General features: G+C 50.9%; 1 protein-coding gene and 1 long non-coding RNA gene across 2 annotated transcripts in view; one reads left to right on the forward strand and one right to left on the reverse strand.

Annotated features, from left to right (window-relative positions):
* Positions 1-440: 440 nt before the first annotated feature.
* Positions 441-24691, forward strand: part of Lrp1 (LDL receptor related protein 1) — an 80809-nt gene continuing 56558 nt past the window's right edge. The window contains exons 1-6 of the mRNA XM_020163252.2: positions 441-976; positions 9391-9513; positions 12401-12538; positions 14620-14739; positions 16222-16350; positions 16471-16734. Coding sequence (XP_020018841.2) covers positions 913-976; positions 9391-9513; positions 12401-12538; positions 14620-14739; positions 16222-16350; positions 16471-16734 — 838 coding nt within the window. The 5' untranslated portion in view covers positions 441-912. The remainder of the gene's footprint in view (positions 977-9390; positions 9514-12400; positions 12539-14619; positions 14740-16221; positions 16351-16470; positions 16735-24691) is intronic.
* LOC141425779 (uncharacterized) lies at positions 16731-19418 on the reverse strand. The gene is made up of 3 exons (XR_012450865.1): positions 18819-19418; positions 18062-18127; positions 16731-17443 (listed from the first exon to the last, which is right to left on the reverse strand). It is a non-coding gene; the product is annotated as an uncharacterized lncRNA (long non-coding RNA).

Raw genomic sequence — 24691 nt, forward strand, 5'->3', positions numbered from 1 at the left:
ATCGGGCCTCCGCCCAGACGTCGGCTTCTGCACCCCTCAGAGGGGGCCTGACACCCTAGGGTATGACACCGAGTTTCAAAGAGGAACGCTTAGCTCTCCTTGCCCACTGCCCCATCCCACCCTCGGTCCACTCGGCTTTCTGGAGCGTAGGGTTTGGGGGGAGGTCAACTCCGTGGAGAGGGCGCCTCGGACCCCAAACCAGCTAGCGAGCCCTGAGACTGCCACTCTCGGACCGCTTCCCAGAACTCCAAAGACCGTCTCAGGTCCGACTCCCCTCCCCAGGGCAGCGCGCCAAATCGGCGCATGCGCACTCACAGGATTGCCGCGTAGCTCTTTCTACCCCCCCCCACTTTTTTTCTTTCCCCGCCCCTTCCCTCCCTCTCTCCTCTCCCTGTCCCCTCCCTCTCCCCCTCGCCTTAGTTCCCCCCCCCCCCACCCGCGGCACTTCAGTCCAGGGAACAGCGGTGCGAGCTCCAGGCCCGTGCACTGAGGAGGCGGAAACGAGGGGAGCCCCCAGAGCTCCATCAGGCCCCTTCCAAAGGCTCCCCCACCCGGTCCACGCCCCCCACCTCCCACCCCGCCTCCTCCCAATTGTGCATTTTTGCAGCCGGAGGCGGCTCCGAGATGGGGCTGTAAGCTTCGCCCGGGGAGGGGGTTAGAGGAGCGAAGAGTAAAGCAAGGGGGTGAAGGGTTCGTATTGGGGGGCAAAGGGTGCACCCTGTCAGCAGGCCCTCCCCAAGGGGCTGGGAACTGTACCTCTTCACCCACGCCCCTGCTGTGCTTTGCTGAAGAAAGAATAAGAATAGAGGAGGGAGGAGAGGAGGATAAAGAGGGACCCCCCAATTGGGGGGGCAAGGGCGAGAAGTAGCAGAACCAGAGGGGTGGGGGCTGTTACTTGCATCAGCCCACACCATGCTGACCCCGCCGTTGCTGCTGCTGCCCGTGCTCTCAGCTCTGGTCGCCGCGGCTATCGATGGTGAGTGAGATTCCGTGGGCCCCGTGGATCCCAGGGGGCACCCCCTTCCCAGCCCCCACTCCTGCGTACAGATGAGGAAGGGAGACGCGGGAGGGGGTGCCTTTTGTTATCCCAGTCCAGCTGACACAGCAGCGGCTCCGACTGGGGGGGATGGGGTCTGATTTGGGGGATGGGGGCCCTGGGCAAATGATGCTTCCAGGGAGCCCCCCAGTCCAGACAAAGACCAGAGGCCTGACTAGGGAAAGGAGGGCGCCCCCTTTTTCTGATCCCTGAATGGAAAGGCCTTCTTTTCCTATCTCAGGTTGGGGAGGGCCTCTGCCTCCCCAACATCCTCCACCCTCCCACCCCCCATCTGAATTGTGAAGGAATCCGGATTTGCAATGTACGGCTGCAAAAAGGGGGCGGAGGGCCTTTTGCAGTAGCCTCTGAAGGCTGGAAGGGGGAAGACCGGCCAGGGGTGCCCTGCTGGGCAGAGGGCAGGCAGGCCCCAGAAGGCTGAGGGTGGGGAAAGGGAGGGCCCCTTGCTTGGGTGTGGAATGGGCCCCGAATCCCAGGCATGGAGGCCTAGGTCCAGAATCCTGGGCTTCCTGCCTGGGTTCCAAAGTGAGCAGTTCTCCCTCTTAGGGCCTCTAGCAGTAGCCTGGGAAGGCTGTGTTGGGGGACAGAGCAGGGCTGGGGATGCTATGTGACTTTGAATTTCCCTTCTTAATTCCTGGGAGCTTTGAGATGAAAGAAAGTCAGCTGTCATTACTGGGGAAGGGGACTGGAGAATGACCTGGAATACTGGGGTGGGACTGGGAGGAGGGTGCTTTCTCCCCGACTTCTGGCTTAATCACAATTTGGGTTGGAAGGCGAGTTGGAGGTTGGATGGGGGTTCTAGTTGTGCCCCCAACACCCCAGTTCCCTGCTCCTTTAATAAGTGTGTTTAGCCCCAACCTCAACCCATCCCTTTCACATTTACTTTGTACACCCCAGAGTTAGGTTTGGACTACGGCTATGTCCTTTTGGGGAAATGGGGTGCCCCATCCCCTTTTTTTCTGTCAGCTGTTTTTCCTCTTACTTGTGAATCACCGGTTCAAGTCTTGCCCAAGCTTTAAGGTGGGGTCATGGGTTTGGGCTGGGCTGGACCCATGACTTGAGAAGGGGTGGAACCTCATTGCTTCTGCGTCATCTTTGCCCGCTCACAGGGGACAAAACCCAGCCTCATACCATCACACACACACCCCTCTGTCTCTAAATCTTGCCAGGCTGGGATTAGGAAAGTTTTCTCTGAAACCAGATTATCTACTCCCCCTTCCCTCTCCCTAACTTGTTTCAGTTGAGGGCTAGAGGGTCAGGAAGCAGCTGTACCCAGAAAAACAGTTTATTCAGTGGCCCTCAATCATGCCGTCTTGGGGACTGTCTGCCTACCCCCAACCCCAATTATCTGCCCAAGAGAAGGAAAAAGGCGCTGCTCTGAAAATCCTCTAGACCAGCCCACACAGCCACCCTCTGCCCTTGACTGCCTCCATTATCTTTCTTCTTGTTCTTAGTCTTGTGAGTGGAGAGGGAAACTGAGGCAAAGAGATTTGTGTGTAGTCACTTCTGGGAGGGAAAGAAAAAACAGAACAAGAGCAAGAGTGAGAGAGAGAGAGAGAGAGAGAGAGCCATAAGGGAGAGCATCAGGAGCCTGTGCAGGAGGGTAGATGGAGTTAGGCAGAAGCAAGGGGTCTCTGTGGAGAGCAGAGGTCACCAGCCCAGGCACGAATGAGCTCTACGGAGCTTCACTCCCAGAGTCCTAAAGGAGACCTAACTGCCACACCAAGTTAGTAGGTGGTGATTTGATGAAGAAACTGGACATGGACATATTCTCCTTAACTGTCTCCCTACCCTTTCTTAAAATCTCCATCCCTCCACCTCTGCATCCCTGGTTCAGAGCAGCCACTATCCAAAGTCCCCTCCTCAAATGCACGTCTGTATTCTTCCCCTGGGAATGGGTATATGAGCATTCTGGCCGGTTAGAAAAGAGAATCCTATAGAAATGTATGTCCACCTCTGTCCAGAGGCAGCTCTTTATCTATGTCCCTGCCCTCTTACCTGGGACCCACAGATACTCAACTGCTTTTGCCTTCCAGCCCAGCGAACCTGACTTGGAGTCAAGCTTTCCTTCTTTTTGCTGTCTCAAGTCTTGCTCTTTCCCCTGTGGGAGCAGCCCTAGCCCCAACCCCCACCTTCTCTTCTGTGCCTGAAACTGCTGCCAGAGTCTCCTTTTGGGGAAGAATTATCACTTCCCCCAGTAGGTAAAATTGAGCGTACTCAATGGTGGTAAGGATGGAAAAGATGGGATGAGGAATGAGATGAGGGATCATTGAGAGCCCTGCTCAGATTGGGGGACATTTTGTAGTGGAAAGGACACCCCTGGCAGAAGCAGCTCAGGAAAGAAGACAGACTTCCTTCCTCTCACCCTCACCCTCTCCACATACTCCCTTGAGCCAGCACATTGCTAGTTACTAGAAAAGGTGAACAGTTGAAGTGAGTTACGAAGCTGGAGTGTTAACCTCCTGGCTCCCTGAGAGAAGGTTCCAAACTCCATTCTCCCTACTCAGATACAACCCTAAACATTTCTCCTTTAGTTTTTCAAAGAAGGTATGCATAAGAAATTCATTTGGGGATTACTTCAATGTTGAGGATTGTGTCACAAGACTTCTTTTTCTCCCAATCTTGTTCCCCATCTTCTCCTTTTTAAAAAAAACAAAAAACTTTTTTTTTTTTTTTGGTGGGACTGGGGTTTGAACTCAGGGCTTCATGCTTACAAAGCAGGTACCGTACCGCTTGAGACACCTCCTGTCTATTTTGCTCTGGGTATTTTGGAGATGTGGTCTCACAAACTATTTGTCCAGGCTGGCCTCAAACCGTGATCCTCCTGACCTCAACCTCCCAAGTAGTTAGGATTACAGATGTGAACCACTGGCTCCTGGTTATCTTTTTAATAACTCTTAATCACTCCCCCATTGCTGAGCTTCCCAAAAATGTCATTCAGAGCCTTGGCCAGAGTCAAATGCTGTCCAAATCCCCCCACTCTTCAAAACTCCTTCCTGAACGGAGGTGTTGCTCAGTGGCAGAACACATGCTTAATATGCTTGAGGCCCTGGGTTCAGACCCTGCATCAAAAACCCCCAAACAAACAAAAGCCTCACCTCCCTTTGGGAAACCTTCCCTTACTCAGGTCTCTCTCTTTCTGCTGCACTCAAAACCCTGCACAGCAGAACTACAAACCTATAGTTTATTCCTCCCAGTATTCTCTTCATAGGGGTCTCCCCACCCTCCAGGTGCTTCAGCTCTGGGTGGGGGCTCACTGTTGAGTGGGATGGTGCAAGGGTCCCTGACTTGGTGGTGCTGTGTTAGTGCCAGGTAAACCTGGACTCGCCCCCTGTGTTCTGTCCCAGATTTTAGCCTGGTTAGCAGGATCCTGCATTGTTTGGAGAAGGAAGCAGTTGGCTCTGGAGTGTTTCCGGTGCTGTGGCCTCCGGCACCAGTGTAAAACCTCCCAGAGAAGGAGGTGAGGGCTACAGGAAGAGAGGCAGTTGTCTTTTGCTTCCTGTAGAGTTGAGTCTCTCCCAAACCCGGCTTCCCTGGTTGAAGAGCTCAGCTTACTTCATCCCACTCTTAGACTCCCTTGGGTTCGATGCTGCTAGTGCCAGGACTCTTGTCTCTCCAATCCAGGATGTGTGTTGTCCCCCACCCCACACTGCTTCTCAGAGGAGTAGTCATTCTCTGGGTTCTTCCCAGGACAACTGTGTCACCATCTTGGCAACCTCTAGGCTGTGCTTTCTTCCTGTCTTTTTTGCCTGCTTGCTTTCCTCTCTGTCATTGGTGTGTGCTGTTTTAGCCTTCCAGAACCTCTCTGTCTCCCATCCTCTTGGTTTATCTCTTTTATTTGTTCATACATTGTGACAGTCTATGCCCTGACTCTGTCTTCTGTCACTTGTCTTATTTCCTTCTGTCTGTCTCCATTCACCTCCAACCAGGCCTCCTGGTATCCTGAAAGCTACCTGGGAAGGGGAGTCTGTGCTGGCCTTTGCTCTTTGCTCCCTAGCCCTACCTTTCTATCTGGAGTTAGTCTTCCTCTCCCTGGCAGGACCTAGACTGTCCAGTTTCCTCCAAGTTCCTTTCTCTTCTTCCGCCTTAACTTTTTGGAATGAGTTTTAGAGAGAATGTTTCTGGAAGAAAAAAACTTAATATTCTTTGTGAGCTAAGGGTAAAGGAAGTATTTCAGAAGGAAGAAGGGAGGTTAGACTTATGGCAGAACTTCCTCCTGATGGCAGTCAAAACTGGAGAAAGATATGGGGAATGAGTAGGTCAAAGCTGAGAGCTTTTACTTCTGGTGAGCATGGGCCATGTTGGGGTGTGGGACAGAGAGAAAGGGCTTATAACAGCCTGGTGAAAGATACATTGACCCCTGCAGGCATTCAGGGGGTCTGGATTTTATTTGTGGGGAAAGGAAAAGATGATAGGGAAAGGTCATGGGTCAGACTAATGTCTTAGTCAGTTTTGACTCAGTATGGAAGGGGAGACCCATCTCCTCCCCTGGAGGTCCATGCTACCCGATCTGTCCATCTGTCCAGGCTGCAAAACAGAGGCCCAGACTCAGGAATGACAAAAATGTGTCTGAGCCTCACTGAGCTGCAGGAAGGAGCCACCGGGTAACACCCAAAATACATAAAATTCAGGGAAAAGCTCTCCATTTGGGACTGGGAGGCCCTTGCTGCCCCACCCCCATATGTTTGAAAGTTTAGACTCTGGTAGACTCTGCCCCCCAGTCCCTGGGCACCTGGTTCCCTCAGAGATACCATGTGGCTCCCTACAAAAAAACATCCTCTGCCTATCGCAGAGAGCCTATCTCTCCCTCTGGTGTGTCTACTTTTCAAAAGGGCCCCAGGGTCTCTTTCTTGCTTTTCCTGCCTGAATCTTCTTGTCCTTTAGGAAGGACTGGTCCCCCTTCTTTGGAAAGAACTCCTTCCAGGCCTGGGCTTTCCTGTCTCCCTCTCTTCTCTGGCCAGGCATTCTTGCCTCCTGTCCTTACCCCACCCCTAAGTCACAGAGTGGGACAGAGGACAACAGCCAAGGCTTGAACAGGGCAGTGGGGTCTGTGTTGTGTCTGGATGCACACCCAACCCCACACCTCCTGCCCTGGCTCCAGCTTGGTGGTCCTTGGGGGCCATGGCTGGGCTGGATGCCTTGGTTGGGGTGATGGCGGGGGTGGCATGCAGGGTGTTGGCCAAGTTAGCATGGCGGTCACATTCATCTCCAGGCAAAGCTGAGAACAGACGGCCCCTGTGTCCTGGTGTTCCTCCTGCAAGTCGGCTTGCTCTCCTCCCTCTCCAGTTCTCTTCTCAGTCTCCCTCCTACCTCAGCCCTCTTCTGTCCCATTCTTACCTCTCTCATGCTCTCCTCCTCTCTGACAGTCCCTGAAGGCCTCCTTCTACAACCCCTCTCCCCACTCCCAGGGCCAGAGTTCTCTCTCTGCTTCCCTTCTTAATCTGACTCTACCTGCTTAGTTTCTAATTGCCCCTCAGTGTCCTCATCTGTAAAATGGGTATCAAAAGACATACCCCTTGCAGGGCCATGAAGATCTAAATGAGTTAAAATGTACACAGTGTTTCGGATCCATGGCCGGTACACAGTGACCAGGTTAAACACTGTTAGTTCCTATCATGAGAAGCCTTCTTTTTCAGGAGGAGGATGGGGACTGGGCAGGCAGGGGAGACTGGTTGTTGCTTCCAAATTTAGATCAATGTTGCTCCCCCATCCAAACTGCTGGCCACAGAAGGTGGGTTTCTGGGTGGTGGATTCAGATGGAGAAGGCTTCAACTTAGGGCAGTGGGGTTGGCTTGACTCTAAGCAGATTATAAATTGCCTTCCCTGCCCCCACCCCAGCTCCCTCCAGGAGGAGGGTTCCCTTGGCTGTGGACTGCCCCAAAGTAGGTTATGTGTTTCTTTCCTCCCCTCTCCTCCTGAAGGAAATCAAAGACAGGCCTCGGCAGTCTCACTAAAGATTCCAGGGGCTTTCTCCACCATGGCCGACAGGAAGGAAGTTCTTCCACTTATCTCTCTATGATCCTTGTGCAGCTGTGGCCTCCTTGGGAGATGTGCACCCCCACCAGCCCCTCTGCCCCTGGACCTCAGGAGATGCTGCCATGGGACAGTGGCTGAGCCCTCCTCTTCCTTTCACTTGCCCCCATCCCCCACTCCCCTCCCTCCACAAGAGCACATCTGGTTTGTGAATCTCTCTCATTCCAGCTTTTGGAGTTTGCCAGCTGCTGTTTCCTCTGTCTCCTCTGCCGGGTTCAGGCCAAAAATGGGGGTGGGGGACAGTGGGGTTACTATGTGAGGGCCAAAGGAGGGGGTTTGTGGCTAGGACATGAAATGGAGGAGAGGTTAGAGTGACCAGCCAGTGACCTCGGGCCCTGCCTGTGAGTTCTGACCTAGGAAGGAGTAGGGGTATGGACTAAACCCCAGGTGGGGGAGAGAAGAAATGTCATCATTGGGTCTGGTGGTGGCACAAGGGTCCATTTCTGGGCTCCAAATATCCCATCTGCCTCTGAGTCCCATTGCAGCACCCCCCTTTCCCCCTCAGCCAGTATGGCTGGCCAGGGGAAGTGATGGTCCTGTGGCATGCTAACTAGGCTGCCTGGCTGTTTCCCCGGGAAGACCTCACAGCTGGCCCAGTAGGGCAATGAACTCAGCATTATCTACCTCCTCAAGGGGCCTTTATTCCCGGCTCAGGGTAGGGGGGAGAGAGGGGGACTCCAGGGGGGGGCCTGGCTGAGCCACCCTTGATGTGTTTCCTGAACTCGGCTCTGGTTCTGGCCAGAGGCCTGAGTGTAGTCCCCTCTGCCAGAGATGGGGGTTATGGAGGGAGGACATCTCTGTGTGGACCCCATCAGATCCCCTCCCTCTGCATAGTACCAACACGTTTTCCTTACCCTCTGTCCCTGCCTTGCATTTGAGTTAGCTGTGTATAGCTACCTTCCCAGGGGACTGACTCCCGAGGGCCAGGGAAGATATCTTGCTCTTCCTTGGCACCCTGGTCCCTACTGCAGTGTCTATCACAGAGCTGGCCTTCAGTATGTGCCAGTGGAATAGAAATGGACTTTTTGACACCGGCCAAGGAAAAGGTGATAAAGAACTAGGAGACTGGGAACCCCATCCTGGGTGTGGTGTTGAAGGATCCCTGTGGAGGGCATGGTGTCTGGGTAGGAAGAAAGCCTCCTGAACATCCCTCAGGGGAGTGGGAGACTGGTGTGGACTGTGCTGATTAAGAGCCTACAGTAAGCTGAACTGGGTTGAGTCCTGGTTTTGTCTCTTGTCAGCTATGTGACCCCAGGCAAGTCTGGCCCAGTTTCCTCCTTTGGGAAATGGTGGTATTAGTAGTTCCTCTTTGTCATCCTGTGGAGAGGATTAGATAAGATGATATGTAGATGATACAGTTCCCAACACATACTGAGGCCACAGCAGTAAGAGTTAGTGGTTATCATTCTAATTCTTCCTCCTTGAGGAAAAGAGAGGAATATAGGGGTGGGAGGGCAGGGAGGCCAGCAGGGGCTAGAGCAGGGCCAGGAGAACATGGATGCAGGTTCACAGGTTCACAGGTTACTAGTTTTGGGCTGGACTGAAACTCGTTCCTAGAGATCATGCCAGCCAATCCTCCCTGCCTCTATTCTCCAACTCTATCTATCATCCTGAGCAATCTTTAGGTGCCTGTTATCTGAGGACATCTATGGAAAGACCTCCTGAGGTCTAACCAACAAGGGAGAGGTAAAAGTTGGGCTCTCTGCCCTGCCCTATCCCTGCTCCATCCAGCTTTGCCCTTGCTGTCTCTGTAGATACCATCTCTGAGCTATGCTGTATGCCAATGGTATCTCTCACAGTTCCCATGTTGAGTGGTAAGGGGTTGGAGGTGGGTGGGGTGATGAGTCAAGGGACCACGGATGTCCCAGGGGGCAGAGAAGCTGAGAGGTTAGAAAAGCCAAGCTACAGGCTAGAGCAAGAGGAAGCTGAAGAGAAACACAGCTAAGGGCTCAAGACCCTCCTCAAGACCATAAATAACTGTTAGCAATGCCAGAGGTTCTGGTGTCTGATCAGAGTAACAAGAGCTTTGACCCTTTAGGTGGAGGAGGGGCATACTGGACAGGCAGCCTAAAGGACTTTAGGGGTGCAGTAAAGTCACTTGGATTCTTTGCCTTCCCTTCCGCAGGTATACACTGTCAAAGAACGACTCACAGCTACTCCTGAGTTCTCAGGCACATAGACTTTAACACAGAGTCTGGGCAGATGGGAACTGATGTTGGGGACGGGAAGAGTCGGAGGGAGCTTTGTGACCTGAGATGACCTCCATCCTTCACTTACACTCCCCTTTCTTTCCTTACCCCTAGCCCCTAAGACTTGCAGCCCTAAGCAGTTTGCCTGCAGAGACCAAATCACCTGCATCTCAAAGGGCTGGCGGTGTGATGGTGAGAGAGACTGCCCAGATGGCTCTGATGAGGCCCCTGAGATCTGTAAGTGCCCTTTCTGGAGCTCTGTCCCCAAACCCTCCACTTATCCCTTTGCTTTGGCTAGGATGAAGGCAGCTGCTCTCTAGGCTGGCGTGGACCTTGCTCTATGACTATATTTGTCCATGACACAGCTAAAACTGTCCTCTCCCCCTTCTTAAAAGTACCCAGGATGGTGCCTCATGTGCACAGAAGTGGCACCTTGGATTTTTCCTTCAGCCACTACATCCCCAAGCCTGTTGGGGACAGTGTCTTCTGGGCTGCAGCTTTTCCAGAAGGAGATGGCCCAGCCACCCTTCTTTTCCAGCTATTCCTACTTCTTCCCAGCTTTGAGCCTTCCCGGCCTGTGATGAGTGGCCTCTGGGTCCTGCCAGATACCCTTCTGTCCTTGGGCTCCTAGGCCAAAGGCCACATGCTCTTGCTCAGCCTCTGCACCAGAAGCCCCACCCCTGTGCACTTCCCACCACCCCCGCCTTCCCCTGCCCCCAATAAGTGGTGTAATCAGAGGCAGCTGTTTAAACTGGGAGAAAGGTCCCCGCCCAGCCTTCACCCTGCCAGTGGGGGGTGGAGGACTTGCTGGCGGGACCCCAGAGTCTGGGCAGCTGGCAGGGTCCTGGGGTCTCCATGTTCAGCATCTCCCCTGCTTCGCTGATCTGGGCCAGGGTCTAGGCAAGCCTGCATTCCCAGGACTCTCTCTGTTCTCTTTTCTGTTTTAGTCCCGTCTGTGTCCTCTCCCCACACCCTCACCCATAATTATCAAGGGTAATTTTAGGGCTGCAAGGGAGCCACCAATTCTCTCTGCCTCACCCCCACATCCTGCCCTGTAGGGGTGGGGGTCAGGGTTATTGTGCCTGGAGTCTCTTTGTGTCTGATGCCATCTTCACCCCTGATGTTTCTGATCCTGTGCTTGGGGATTGGGAGTAAAGAAAGCCGTGCAGAGGGGCAGACCTGGCTTTTTTTGTCTATCCTTCCTTCGATTTGGTGCAGACTCCACCTCATATGCATCTCCACACTGTTCACACTTAGGTGCATTCTTGAACCCATAAGGGTCACACACAGAACCACCTGGCACTGCCTCGCCCACCCCCACCAAGACAAAGGCTGACATGTTCCCACAGTCCATGTCAGTGCTCTCAAATGTGGCTGCAGAAACACAGCCTGCCCCCAGACACATGCACCAGCAGAGGCACACCCAAATTCAGACTCGCTCACAGAAAGGCATGGAAACTCACAGACCCAGCACCCTCACTATGCACCACTATCTACCCTATGTACACCCTTCCCTGTATGTGCAGGTGCTTGCATGGACCCCATGGATCCGCACTAGTACATGCTCTCTCTCACACCCTGCTCGGCTGAGACCAATAGCAGTGTTTTTTCAGTCTCATCTTTCCTCCTCGTAACTATGGAAGTAAGAGAGGCATCACCAGTTGGCCACAACCTTTGATCCTTTCATTTAGCCCATTGCTCTGTGTTGAAAGTCTGGAATAGTACTTTCCAGTAGAAATATATTGTATATTGTCCAATAGAAATATGTTGTAAATCACACATGCAGTTTTGAGATTTTCTGGTAGCCACGTTTAAAAAGGTTTTTTAAAAAAGATCCAGTTGTGGTGGTGAATGACTAATCCCAATACTTGGGGGCTGAGGCAGGAGGATCGCAAGTTCAAGGCCTGCTACATAGCAAGACCCTGTCTCAACAAACAAACAAACAGCAGGCACCCGTGGCTCATGCCTATAATCCTAGCTACTCGGGAGGCAAAGATCAGTAGGATTATGTTTGAAGCCAGCCCCTGGTAAATAGTTCACAAGATGCTATCTCAAAAAAACCCCATTACACAAAAAGGCTGGAGGAGTGGCACAAGCAATAAGAGTACCTACCTAGCAAGCATGAGGCCCTGAGTTCAAAATCCCACTGCTGCCAAAAAACAAACAGGACTGGAGATGTGGCTCAAGTGGTAGAGTACCTGCTTTGCAAGTGCAAAGTCCTGAGTTCAAACCCCAGTCTTCCCCACCCCCCCAAAAAATCTCAAAAAAACCCAAACAAAGACAAAAAGCAACAACAACAAAACACTGGGCACCCATTTCATGGTTTGAAGCCACCCCTGGCAAATAGTTTGCAAGACCCTATCTTGAAAATACTCAACACAAAAAAAGACTGGTAGAATGGCTCAAGTGGTAGTATGTCTGCCTAGTAAGCATGAGGCTCTGAGTTCAAACCCCAGTACCATCACATTAAAAAAGAAGAAACAAGTAAAATTAATTTGAATAACTTATTTTATCTAATATATCCAAAATACTATCATTTCAATATATTATCCATATGAAATTACTAGAGATCTTTTGCCCTTTTTTGGGTATAAGTCTTCAAAATCCAGTATGTATTTGATATGTATAATTTGAACTAATCACACTTTAAGTGCTTGATAGCCACAGATGTCTGGTACGGTGTATGAGTCAGTGCACTTCTAGAAGATTTGGTGCCACTGCAATCCCCAAACTCCATTCCTTGGGAACCATGGAAGAAGTGTTCTTTATCATTTGACCTTCTCTTACACAGACTATTTCCCTCAGCTCATCAAAACCTTTCACCTCTGACCTCTGCCTTTCTCCCAAGTATAGAATGTTAAGCAGTAGGGTCCATAGGCATGGAGCATTTGCTGAAAGCCTAGTTTCCCCCTCACCTGGCTGCTCCCAGATGTTAGCTATTTTTGGTAATGGTGGAAGAAATCTCTAGGTAGAAGACCCCTAAAGCTTCTTGAGATCTAAAATACGCAGGTGTGTAAAACCCCAGTCTCAGTTTGTCCCCACTCCCACAAACCACCGTGAACAGCTGGCCAGCCAGTCAGCATAGGCAGCACTGGATCAAGCCAGACATTCCATCTGCCTCCAGGTCCACAGAGTAAGACCCAGCGATGCCAACCGAATGAGCACAATTGCCTGGGCACTGAGCTGTGTGTCCCCATGTCCCGCCTCTGCAATGGGGTCCAGGACTGTGTCGATGGCTCTGACGAGGGCGCCCACTGCCGAGGTAAGGAACTGTCATGCTCTGCTGTCCCAGGTTCTCAGTCCAGCATGTGGCAGGAGAGGAGGTCTGCCATCCGAGGACTCTGCCGGTGCCTTAGTGGGGATGAGGGCTTGTCCTCCTCACCTGCCCAGACAGCAGATGGAATTGTTGAGCCTCTCGGGCTTGGAGCTTGATCGCACAGCCCTGTGGACCTCAGCAGTGGGCCCTGGCTGAGCACTTCTCTCTGGCTGTGTGTGCTTGGACAAGTCAGTCCTTTTCTCCAGGCCCCCATCTCTCATTCTGTAAAATGAGAGAAGAGTGTTTTATGCTTTTTGGTCTTAGTAGTGGAATTCTTTCTTTCTAAAGGTTTCATATGTGAGTTCTGAGTATGAACCCAAAGGAACAAAGATATTGGACTTAGGGATCTGGGGTTTTGTTCATGGTCCATGCCAGTGTGCTAGACGGTATCCCTCAAGAACTACAGCTCTTGGGGGGGTCCTGGAAGCTACTTTTTCGCTCCTTCTCTGACAGTGTGTATTTTTGAAGATGGTTAATGGGAAAGCCATCCAGTCTGAAAAGGGAACATTACAATGAAGTCAGACTTCTTCCCACTTGTGGTTCAGGTCACCAGTTTCACAGTCTTTCCCTGAAGGCCCTTGTGGGCCATGGAGAGTACAGGTCACTGCATGAACAATTTGAGAGGAATCCTTGACATAGGGAGTGATAGAGCCTCAGGCCTGCCTGTGGGGGGCTAGTGACCTCTCTCTCCTGTCCTGCAGGAGGCCTTTGAGAGGCCCTCAAACAAAGCTCTAGGGGAGGGACAGTCATGGGAGTGGGAAGGGGGACCAGTGTCTTGTACCATATACATAGCAGAAAACATCTGCCTATGGGAGGAGACACATCTGGATCCTTTCACTCGGGCAGGGAGTGTGGAGCAAGGGAGCTTGTAGAAGATTTTTCTCCTTTCCTTTGGTTGATTCTGTCTGTTGCTCCTGGGATGGGATGCAGAAAGTAGGCTTGTGGGCTGACTTCAATTACCACTCAAACTCTTTCTTATTGATGGTGTGTGTTCAAGTTTGCTTCCTTATGAATGCCTTGTTAGTTTCAGAAACAGTAAATAATCTTAAAACCCTAGACTTGAACCTCCTCTGAACTTCAGAAATTGGACTTCTTCCTTTCTTCCCTTACCCCATATATCCAGAAGAGAAATTCTTGTAGGTTTTTATAACATGCCATGTTCCCCTACTCCTCAGAGGAAGGCAGAACATTTGGGTTCTTGGGTGAAATTTCGGGGAGAAAGAATAACTGGGCCCTGGCCCCTCATCCCAAATCTTCCCGGCAGGCTTAGTTCCTTAAACGCCTTAGCATCTCAGTGGCTGTCTCACTCCTAGGTGGGGGTGGGGGTGGCAGTAGGGGGGGATTGGGGGGGATGTGACGCAGCTGGACAAAGGGGTCTTTGTGGCTTAGCTGCCTGGCCCCACGCAAGGCCATTAATTAGGTCGCTGGTCTGGTGGGGGGGGAATGCTCTCCCACCTCTCCCCCCTCCTATCTCACTCCCTGTGTCTCCCCTGTGGAAGTGGGTCAGTGGAGAAGAAGATTAGAGAAAGGATCCCTAGGGAACCATGTTTATTCCTCCTGTCCATCCTTCACCTGAACCTTGGGCTTTCTCTCTGAGGCCCTTGGAGCCCAAGAAACATGATTTTGGGGTGCTTCCAGGCCATGCCTGCTCTTCACCCCCAGCTGAAGCTGACATTGTAATCCCCAGGGAGTGCAAACAAGAGGCATATGAGAGGGATAAGACTCACTGTCTCCTCCTCCTGTTGACCCCAACAAAGAATCCCTCTCATGGGGACACAGGTGGACACAGGTGGAGGAGGGAGAGATGGCTTCTGAGCCATATTTGGCTGTATGACCTTGGTCTTAGGCCCTCTCTGAGCTTCAGTTTCCTTACTTTCAAAATCTGGTTCATGCTTACTAAGGCCCCCTAGGACACCACCACTCTTCCTTCAAAGCAGTTTCTGAAGGTTGGCTGGAGGTGGGGGAATATCTCAGGGTGGCTCTTCGGCCTGGAGGCCTGAGTATGTGTTTCTTTTGACTCTGGGCAGAGCTCCGAGGCAACTGCTCCCGCCTGGGCTGCCAGCACCATTGTGTCCCCACACCTAGCGGGCCCACCTGCTACTGTAACAGTAGCTTTCAACTGCAGGTAGACGGCAAAACCTGCAAAGGTATGTGAACACATGTGCTTGTGTGTACGTGTATGCATGCTAGGCACCAGTTGGGGTGGGCTGGGGCAGGGCCAGACTAGGGGAGGAGAAACAAAAAGGAAGGTACAGGAAGGGACACTTCAGGGCATGGCTATGAGCCCTAACCATTTGCTTCCACCAGATCTATAAAAATCCATATCACAAGTGTAGATTCCATATTAATTTTTTTATAAAAAATTAAAGCATTACAGATGAAACCAAAGTTTCCCTTGACAAATTCTCTTTCATTCTGGCACTTTTTCAACTGGAGGTTGACTCTGCTATCAGTGTGCTATTTCTCTTTGCAAACCCTCTTTTGTGCATTTGTGTGCACACACTACCTAAAAATCTAATTGGAAGTAGTACTTATGTGTGTTGCCCTTTTTTGCATAAATAGTCCCATACTGTAGGTGTCACTTACAGTGTTTCATTCCTCTGTGTGTTCCGGAGAGGTTTTTTCCTTGTTAATATGTAGAAATCTACCTCATTCTTTTAAAAACCACGTTGACGTATAACTATTACCACAGTTTTCTTGGCCATCTCACTATTGATGAGTAAGATGTTCCCAATTTTTCCCTGTTACAAACATTGCAAACTTCTCTGTTTTAAATTTGTGTCCCTTGAGTCTTTTCACAAATGCCACTTTCTCAGTGAAGCTGTCCCTGAGCACCCACCACCTACATTCTTCTCCATCTTCTTTTTCTGCTTTTTTTTTTTCTTTTTTTGTGGTGTTGGGGGCAAACCCAGGGTCTTAGACATGCTACAAAAGCACTAGCACTGAGCTACCTAACCCCTTCTCAGCCTATTTTGTTTCAATAACATTAGTCACTTTCTATTGTATTAGCACCTCTAACATACGCTTTCCTTTTTATTTCAACAATATTTCATTTATTATCAGAATGTAAGTTTCATGAGGACAATGATATGAGTGTATTTTAAAATTCACTGGTATTTCTTCCATACCTGACATATTGTAGGTACTCAAGAAATCTTTACTGGCCAGGTACAGGTGGCTCACACCTGTAATCTGAGTCATTTGAGAGGCTAAGATTGGGAAGGATCATGGTTCAAGGCCGTCCTGGGCAAACAGTTCATGAAACCCCATCTCTAAAATAACCAGAGCAAAATGGACTCGCCAGTTCATTTTGTGGCTCATGTGGTAGAGTGCCTGCTTTGCAAGCATGAAGACCTGAGTTCAACTCCCTAGTCCTAGTTTAAAAAAAAAAAAAGGAAAGGAATCTTTTCTGAATGAATGGATGACATGTACACATGCTCCATGTTTCTCTAGAGTAAATTCTAAGACTGAACTTTCTAGATGTTGAGGTTTGTACGTTTCATACTGTAATAGATTCTGCCAAACTGTCCTTCAAACTACGTAGGGATGGAAACATTAGCAGTGAGCACCTACATTCCTGCGCCTGCTGCACTGGAAATGACAACCCTCTTGCCCTTTTTCCCTGGCAGACTTTGACGAGTGTTCAGTATATGGCACCTGCAGCCAGCTGTGCACCAACACAGATGGCTCCTTCACTTGTGGCTGTGTTGAAGGTTACCTGCTGCAGCCGGACAACCGCTCCTGCAAGGCCAAGAACGGTGGGTGGGGCTGCCTGTGGCCACTGAGCCAGGCACCTACAATGGCAGTTCTCTGATGGGTAGTGGCCTGAGAAGTCCAAGGGCCTCAGCTGCACTGACTCTTCTCTGCCCCATCCCCAGAGCCAGTAGACCGGCCCCCTGTGCTGCTGATTGCCAACTCCCAGAACATCCTGGCGACATACCTGAATGGGGCGCAGGTGTCTACCATCACACCTACCAGCACGCGGCAGACCACAGCCATGGACTTCAGCTATGCCAATGAGACCGTATGCTGGGTGCATGTTGGGGACAGTGCTGCCCAGACACAGCTCAAGTGTGCCCGCATGCCGGGCCTGAAAGGCTTTGTGGATGAGCACACCATCAACATCTCCCTCAGTCTGCACCGTGAGTCATCCATTCCCAGATTGGAGGGCCAGGCAGGGAAGGGCAGGGGTGATGGGCAAAGGGAACCCTGTCTGGGACAGGTGGCTAGTCAAGATGCCCTGAATAAAGCAGAGGCTGGGGGCTGGACACAATGCTACCTGTTTGGGGCAGGGATGGAGCCATGGCTATGTTTCTGCTCCTCTCTCTGAGCTGTCTTTAGATGGCTTTTGCATTTCTGGCCCAGGACTGAGGGAAGCCCCAGAGGAGAAGTAAGGGCTAAGGGGGCAATGAATGTTCAATCTCGAGAGACCAGGAACTGTCCCTTCTCTGAGGGAGGAGTGTTGATTAGACCACAGAGGGGATTTCCCATGCAGCAGGAGCCAGGGCAAGGGAAAGAGGGAGCTGGAGCCTGGAGAACCCTATTAAGTTGTGGCTGAGGGCAGAGGAGCCAGGTTCTGGCTGGGTTGACCTTCATGGTCCATCATTTCCCTCAGGGGAATGACCAGAAAGAACTTCCTGCCAAGGGTGGATGCCAAGGTCCTGAGGCTATTTCTGTGGTAATCCATAGATTATAGGAGGGGCCGTGAGCTGCTTGAGTATTTTAGGGTATCCTGGCATGCAGGCTCCCTTCCTAGGCAATTCTTTGCAGCTATAGGGGTGTCATGGGACAGGGCGTGAGCACGGTTGGATGTAGAGCCACTGCCTGGGGCAGTTCTGCTTCTCTTAGATGCTGTTATACAAACAAACAAAAACAGCTTTAGAATCAGCCTCATCTGGCATCATCTCTCTCACACACACACACACACACACACACACCACACACACACACACACACACACACACACACACACACACAATGCCCCACAGTACTGAGGGAAAGAATTTGGCCTATAGTTGATCTTCTCCTACCCCCAGGGTAATTTATCTCTGACCTTGAGTAAACCAGAATTCCCAGACTCTGTCTTGCTTTCCTAATCTGCATAATGGGTTTGAGCTAGTCTGTCCAGATCAGATAAATTGAAGTGAAAGTCAGTGATACATAAAGAACAACTCATGAGAGGTTTAGGATTGTGAACCTTGGGTCTTTCTGGGTCTTAAAAAAAAAAATTGGTGGTGCTGGAAATGAACTGAGTGTCTGGCACATGCTAAGTAAGTGTGTTCCATCACTGAACTACAGCTTAGAAGGTCTTTATGTACCTTTATTTAGTTCCTATGATGATCTCCACAGAAAACAAGGATCCCATAGGTTACATGGGATCCATTCTGGGAGAGAGAAAGGGGCTTTCCGGGGTTGGTGGAGAGCAGAAGGGCCCCTCACTCTTTGTGACCTCATCATAGGGGTCCATACCTTGGCCTCCTGCTCCTGCAGAGCATCACAGATGGTGTCTTTGGGCTGTTGGTATCCAAGGCTTACCTGTAATCAGACAGGGTTGTGAAGCACTTGAGGGATAGGCATTTCAAGGAACCTCATGGGTAGGGTGGGATTGGGGCAAAACCCCATGAGATCACTGGCCTGCTCCTATTCCACATCCACTTCCCTGCCCAACAGGCCTGGTTGGACAAATAGGTCCTGTAGGCCCTTCTCCAGCCCTGCCTCAGGGCCAGACAATAAGACCTGTGAGTAGGTGGCTGTACGGTGCCCTAATGAGAACTTTTTCAACTTTTGCTCTGGCCTGGTCTACTTTCCTGATTTCCTCCTCAGGAGAAGCAGGAAATAACCTCAGGCAGATGCCCCTCCTTTGGCAAACAGAATTGCCTTGCCTCCCAGCCTGCTACACTCACAGGGCCCCTCTGGGGCAGAGTCCAGAAATCTGGAAGAGACCAAGGTTCTGGGGGGGAAATGCTCTGAGGGGTGAATAAGTGGGTTCCTTCGCCCCAGCTTCTGTCCCTTTCTCCCTGCCCTGCCCCCATCTCACACCCCTGACGCCAGAATGTCTGGCTGTCACCCTGAGGATGGTTGTTTTGCTCTCATCCCACAAACTAATTATGGGCCCTGAGCTGAGGATGTTGGAAGTGTCTTTCCCTAGCACTTTCCCCCAATCCCAGTTCATCCTCCTCCCCCACCCAACCAGGAGTGGAGAGGAGGTCTGGGTCTTGGTACTCACCTGTTCAGTGGGCTGTTGGTCTGTAATTAGCTCCCCCAGGATGAAGGTAAAGGCTACTGTTTTCTCCTGCCTTCTTTGCCCTCCAGGGTAGCCCTCCTTGCAATCATTCTATCCTTTGCTGTGACTGTGACCTCTGTTGGGCCCCTGAGGCCAAACCCCAAGCTAGAGGGTGGGCCCTGAGGGAGGAGTCTGACAACTGAGAGGTGTTAGAGCCAGTGAGGCCAGCCTGCTGATGTGGGGAGAAAGGGGAGTCTACCCCAGAGAAAACTCTGGAAACAAATAGAATAGAAAGAAGGAAGGAGGCCAGGAAGTGAGCCTAGTTCACATGGGTCCTGGGCGAGGGAGCCAGATCTGCTCGAGTCCTGAGAGCCCCCAGAGGGCCCCTTCAAGGCCCTGCAGTGTGATGTGCACTTTCTTCCTCAGCTGCGTCAGGACTGATAACCTTTTATCCCCCAGCCCCAGGGTCTCATTGGCCTTGATTGGGGTAGACCATCTCTTCCCCTCCCACCTAGGGTTATAGCCCAGGGCCATCCTCCTTTCTGCTGGTGTCCTAGGGGAATGAGAGGCTTAAAGCTTTAAGTCCATGATGGAGAACTTGACAGGAAGAGTCAGAAGAGAAGAGAAAAGGACTGGGGATGTAGTTCAGTAGTAGGGCATTTGCGTAGCATGTGTCAGGCCATGGGTTTGATCCTTAGCACTGAGAAAAATAAAAACAAACAAACAAAAAACACCAATGGCATGGTGGGACTAAGGCTGAGGACAGAAGGAGGATCATTTCAGCTCACATAGTTCAAGACCAACCTGGGTAATACAGCAAGACCCATCTCAAAATAATAATAATAAATTAAGAAAAAATAAAATCTATTTAAAAAGAGAAAGAGAGCTGGGGACATGGCTCAAGTGGTAGTATCTGTCCAGGAAGCACAAAGCTCTGCATTCAAACCCCAGTACTGCAGAGAGAGAGAGACAGACAGAGAGAAAGACAAAGGGAAGACCTTTCCAAGCACCCAGACCAGCCCCCTGGTATTCAATCCTACCTTTTCCAAAATGGCTGTGCCTGAATTTCAGGTGGTACATGGACAAACTTTTTTTTATTATTATTACAGTTACATTTTTAATTGATACTATTATTAGAAAATTCCTATCACTGACATATCAAATCTATATTTAGGGTGCAGCAAAATAAGAGAGCATTGATTTAAAGAAATAGTAAGTAAATAATAGTATAAGCTATAAATACACATAGGAAGTATGATATACAAAGTGATACACAAAAGGAGGAGTCAACAGGCCTTATAGTTTCAGAACCAGGACTTGCCCTCTCTACCCTAACCACCACCTCTGACCACCTTCTCAAAGGCCTTTGCCTATCCTGCCTCTGGGCACGGCTGGGCTTCAAGTCTGCTGACCCCAGGCAGCCATGCTCGACCTGCATTTCCTCAGCTGAGTTCCTCTGGCCTGTCCTTCCTTCAGCCCTAAAGATGTTTCCACTGTGGAAGAATGAGGTTCTGGGAAGGTGTGGTGTGGTAAGAGGGGTCCTGAGGTTGCAAAGTAGAAGAAAATAGGTTCACCGAGGTCACCTAGAAGTATTGGACTGTGCATGAAAAAGTGGCCTGGGGAGTCCTGGGGGTCCTGAATCCCTCCCTGCATCATGTGCACAGAGAAGAAAGAGGTGGGTGGGGAGGCCCCTAAGCTGCAGGGAGCAAGGTTGCGTTGCGAAATGGGTCCCCAAGTCCAGCTGGCCAACTTCACTTTTCTCTCCCTCCCTCTTTTTTTTTTTTTTTTTTTGGTGTGCATTTTCAAAAATCACAACAGGAAATGGGGTAGTGATGTGTCTAGAGGGGAAGCAAAGAGGGGCAGACAGCAGCCCCTCCAAGTCTGTGATGCACTGAAAGAGGAGCTGTCTCCCACTGTATTGGGCATCCCAGACCCTATTCCCACATCCCATGCCTACAAAACACCTCCAGATTTTACATATGAAAGGCACGCTCTTTCTTTGGCCTTTCTGACCCACAGGGTGTCAGAATAGTAGGGGGCAGCTATCCACCCTAGACTTTGGCCCAGGGCCCCCACATTCTGGCACTTTGGCTTTCTATTCCCCTTCCCAGTTTCTTAATCATCCAACAGTCCTGTCTTTCTCCTCCTCTTCCAACCAGAGCCAGCCCTGTGTTTCCCGGCCCAGATCCAGCCCTGTCTTCTCCTCCCCCGCTGTCTACTTGAAGTTGCCTCTCCACCCAGCCTGCCCCCAGCACTGTCCTCCCTGTTTTCAAGCCAAAGGAAGTAACTTAAGAAAGACATGTTTTTGAGCTCAGCAAGGATTTCTTAATAGTGCAAAGACCTTAGACAGGCAGAGCCAAACCCAGGCATCTCATACCTGGGCTCCAGGATGAAGTGCCTCTTGGGGACTTGCACCGGGCTGGGGAAGGGATCAGAGTATAACGCCCAGGCTGGATGTATGAGCTGAGGCAGGAAAGGTGTCAAGGGGAAAGAGGTAATTAATGTGGTTAAGTTCTGGACTTGCTGGTGGAACAAGAGAGAGCTGAAGTCAGGACTCGACAGAAAACAGTGAGGCCAAGTCATTTAGCAAGCTTCTGCCAGGCTTGCCACACAGTCTCCTCCTCTACCTTTGAGGTCCCCAGACTCTTATCAATCCTCCCAACCCTCATAAAATCCCTAAATGGGATTAAAACTGTCCTCTCCCACTGTCCTGGGGTATTCTAAAGCCAGAGAAGGGTCCTAGTGGCAGAAGGGAAGGAATAGTCACATCCAGCTCTAGGACAACAGAGTGAGGACTCAGTATTCAATAAACATTTGTTAAATGAAGCCAGGTGCTGGTGGCTTGCGCCTGTAATCCTAGCTACTCAGGAGGCAGAGATCAGGATCACATTTCACAGTTTGCCAGCTTGGGCAAACAGTTCGTGAGACCCTATCTTGAAAAAAACCCATTACGAAAAGGACTGGTGGAGTGGCTCAAGGTGTAGGCCCTGAGTTCAAAGCCTATTACCACACACACAAAAAAATGTTAAATCAATACCTGTAAGCATGTTAGGCGCCAGGGACAGAGATAAAAGACAGTGCCCTGCCCTTTCAGTATCTGCAGTCAGGTAAACAGGCAGTGATGAAAGAAGCTCCTGAAGCCAATGGAACCTGTGGCAGGCAAAGCTCCCTCCAATAGTATTATCCGCCCCTATCAAGAAACCTTGTGCCATATTCTACAATCTTTGGGTATATGGATATGTCCTTCACCCAATAGGGAAAACTCCTTCCAATAAGGAAAGCTTTCTCTGGGAGTCAGAGTTGGTTTGGAAGGACTGTAGCTGTTGGCCCCCTGCTGCCCACCCAGAGGACCCACCTTTAATCTGGATGCTACAGGGCTCTGGCTAGAGAACGAATGGCAACTTGATGGAGAAGGTGGGAAAGGTGGGGAAGGGGTGAGGGAGGACGCACAACAGCTCCCTTGTATGGAGTGCTTATTATGTTCCAGGCTCTGTGCTAGGTACCATTAATTTATCATGCCATTTTATAGATGGGAAAAGTGAGACACAGAGACTTTGAGTAACTTGCCCATAGTCTTACTCTTGGAAGTTAATGGAACCAGAATTCAGACCAAGGTTGCCAGTGTTCAGAGCCCAGTAGGACCCAGGGCAGAGTAGAGCAATGGAAGTGGGGGAGGGCTGGAATAAGGGCCAGAGTCCAATGTGTTCCCTAGGGAAGTGACTAAGGTAGAAATTGGATCTCCCTACTATCAAGGGACCTTGTGCTACATTCTACAATCTGGATGTGTGGACGTATCCAGGAACATTTTCTCAGGGCACAAAGGCCCTTCCTTCCTCCTGATTTCCTTATTTTAGAGAAAGTGACCAGAATTCTGTAACTGTAGAGGGTCTTTTGGGGAATCTGGTGGGGGATGTGTTTCCAGGAAAGCAGCCACTATTTAGCTACTGTTTGCTCAAGAAATACCTCTTGAGCAATGTAGATGATGGAGAAGTTGAGGAAAACTGGAGTTGAGAGTGCAGTCTCTGCTGAGCATTGGGGCTTGGGCTGTGGGGAGGGTTCAGCACTTGCAAACACACAATCCCAGGTCTATTCTGGGGCCTGGAACTGAAAGTCTTTTGCGACATCACAGGCGGGCTATGGTCTCCCTTCTGACTCACACATCCCCCTCCCAGCTCTAACCGTCCCTCTTTATGTTGGGATCCCCAGTTTCTTGGCCTCTAAATCACCACTAAACTCCTCCCTCAACACAAGAACATTCCTTCCCTTGGGGTTTCTTTGAGATTCTCCTGTCTTAAGGATTAGGGGCTTTGATCAGAGGGTGGGAGGGTGCTCTGTGGTCAGGGTCAGCCCTGAGAAGGCTGGGCCATAAGGGAATAGCAACCCTCTAGGTTTGTGGAGTCAGAGTGCTTGGGTCCTCTGGGCCAAAACCTAAGGCTACACTTGAACCCTAAGCTATAAATTGGAGAGGAGTGACCCAGAGACTGCCTATGGGGAGCACTGAAGGAAAGGTACCCTCTCTGATTTCCAATTTGATCCAATCTCTGCACACTTCACACAGCTTTGGAGTAGCCTATCTCTGTGTGTGTGTGTGTGTGTGTGTGTGTGTGTGTGTGTGTGTGTGTGTGTGTGTTGAGCAGAGGAATCTGAACTTTAGGAGAGGAAAATAATGTGGTGGAGGGGGTTGGATAACAAAGGATTTTTGCTTACAACTAATAGTCTCCAGCTGCAAAAATACCAATGGGGAGGCCAGGCAGGCTGGGGACTCCAGTTCTTGCCAACTCCTCACCGGCCTGCTGAGTGGGGCCCTGCCTGGCCTTTGGGGAGGTGGAAGGGGAGACCAGCCAAGGGTAATATCTGAGAGCAGGGAAGATCTCTTTGCCCTCCTTTGTGGAAGTGGGAAGGAATGCAAGCCAGAAGGGAGGCCTGGGAGGATGAGTATGGAGCTGCACCTGGGTTGGGGACATCTCTGCAGGCTTCTTCCTCCTCCTTTCTTCCCAAGGGAAGGGTGGATGGGGGGAGCAGCGGCAGGGTGTTGCCAACCCTAGGGCTGGGCAGTGACTCAGGGAAGCCTCAGGAAGTTGGAGAAAAAAGAACGTATGCGCCAGCTGGTGCTGGGAAAACAGCTTTGACTGATGAATTTCACATAGATGCCAATAGCCCCTAGACCCCTGCTGTGCCCACCAAGTAAAGGGCACACAGCCCTGTTTGACTTTCAGCTGCCCTGCTGGCTGCCTGGGGCTGCAGGCAGGTCCCTGTTTTGGGACTTCAGTTTCCTTTGGAGTAGGCCCAGTGGCTTCATTTTAATCTGGTTTCTCTGTGGTAACAGCGTGTGGGGCAGTTTGGTCGCCTTAACCCTTGTACTGGGCCTCCCCCATGGGTTGGCCTTCCCAGACTACTGTGCTCTCTCTCCCCAGGATGGGACAGTACGGGGGGGGGGGGCGCCCAGAGCAAAGGGTGGCTGGGTTTAGGGGTACATCAGCACTTACGGGAGTAACACCTCATCCCTGTGACCTCTTTCTTCAGTCATCTCAGCGTGGCGTTCACTAGAGGAAACCTGAAGAGGGAACTAATTTGATGAGGGCCTCCAATGGCCTCTTTCCCTTCCTTCCCCCAGCCTCAGTCCTGTGACTGTGAGTCAGTGACCCAGCCAGCCAAGTTCCTTGGGAGCCACGTTCCTGTTCCCTCCCCCTTCTACCCCCCACTGCTAGGAAACAGACCCTGAATCCCTGTGGGGAGGAGGAGGGATTAGGGAGGAGCTGGGCAGAACCCCTCATTATACCTGTAGCTGCAGAGAGGCAAAATAATCCCCACTGGGTTGAGTGTGGGTAGTGTGGGGTAAGTTTCCACCCAAAGGGAGGCAGTCCAAAGATTTGTTT

The sequence above is a fragment of the Castor canadensis genome, chromosome 8 (genome assembly GCF_047511655.1).
Source record: "Castor canadensis chromosome 8, mCasCan1.hap1v2, whole genome shotgun sequence".
NCBI lineage: Eukaryota > Metazoa > Chordata > Mammalia > Rodentia > Castoridae > Castor > Castor canadensis.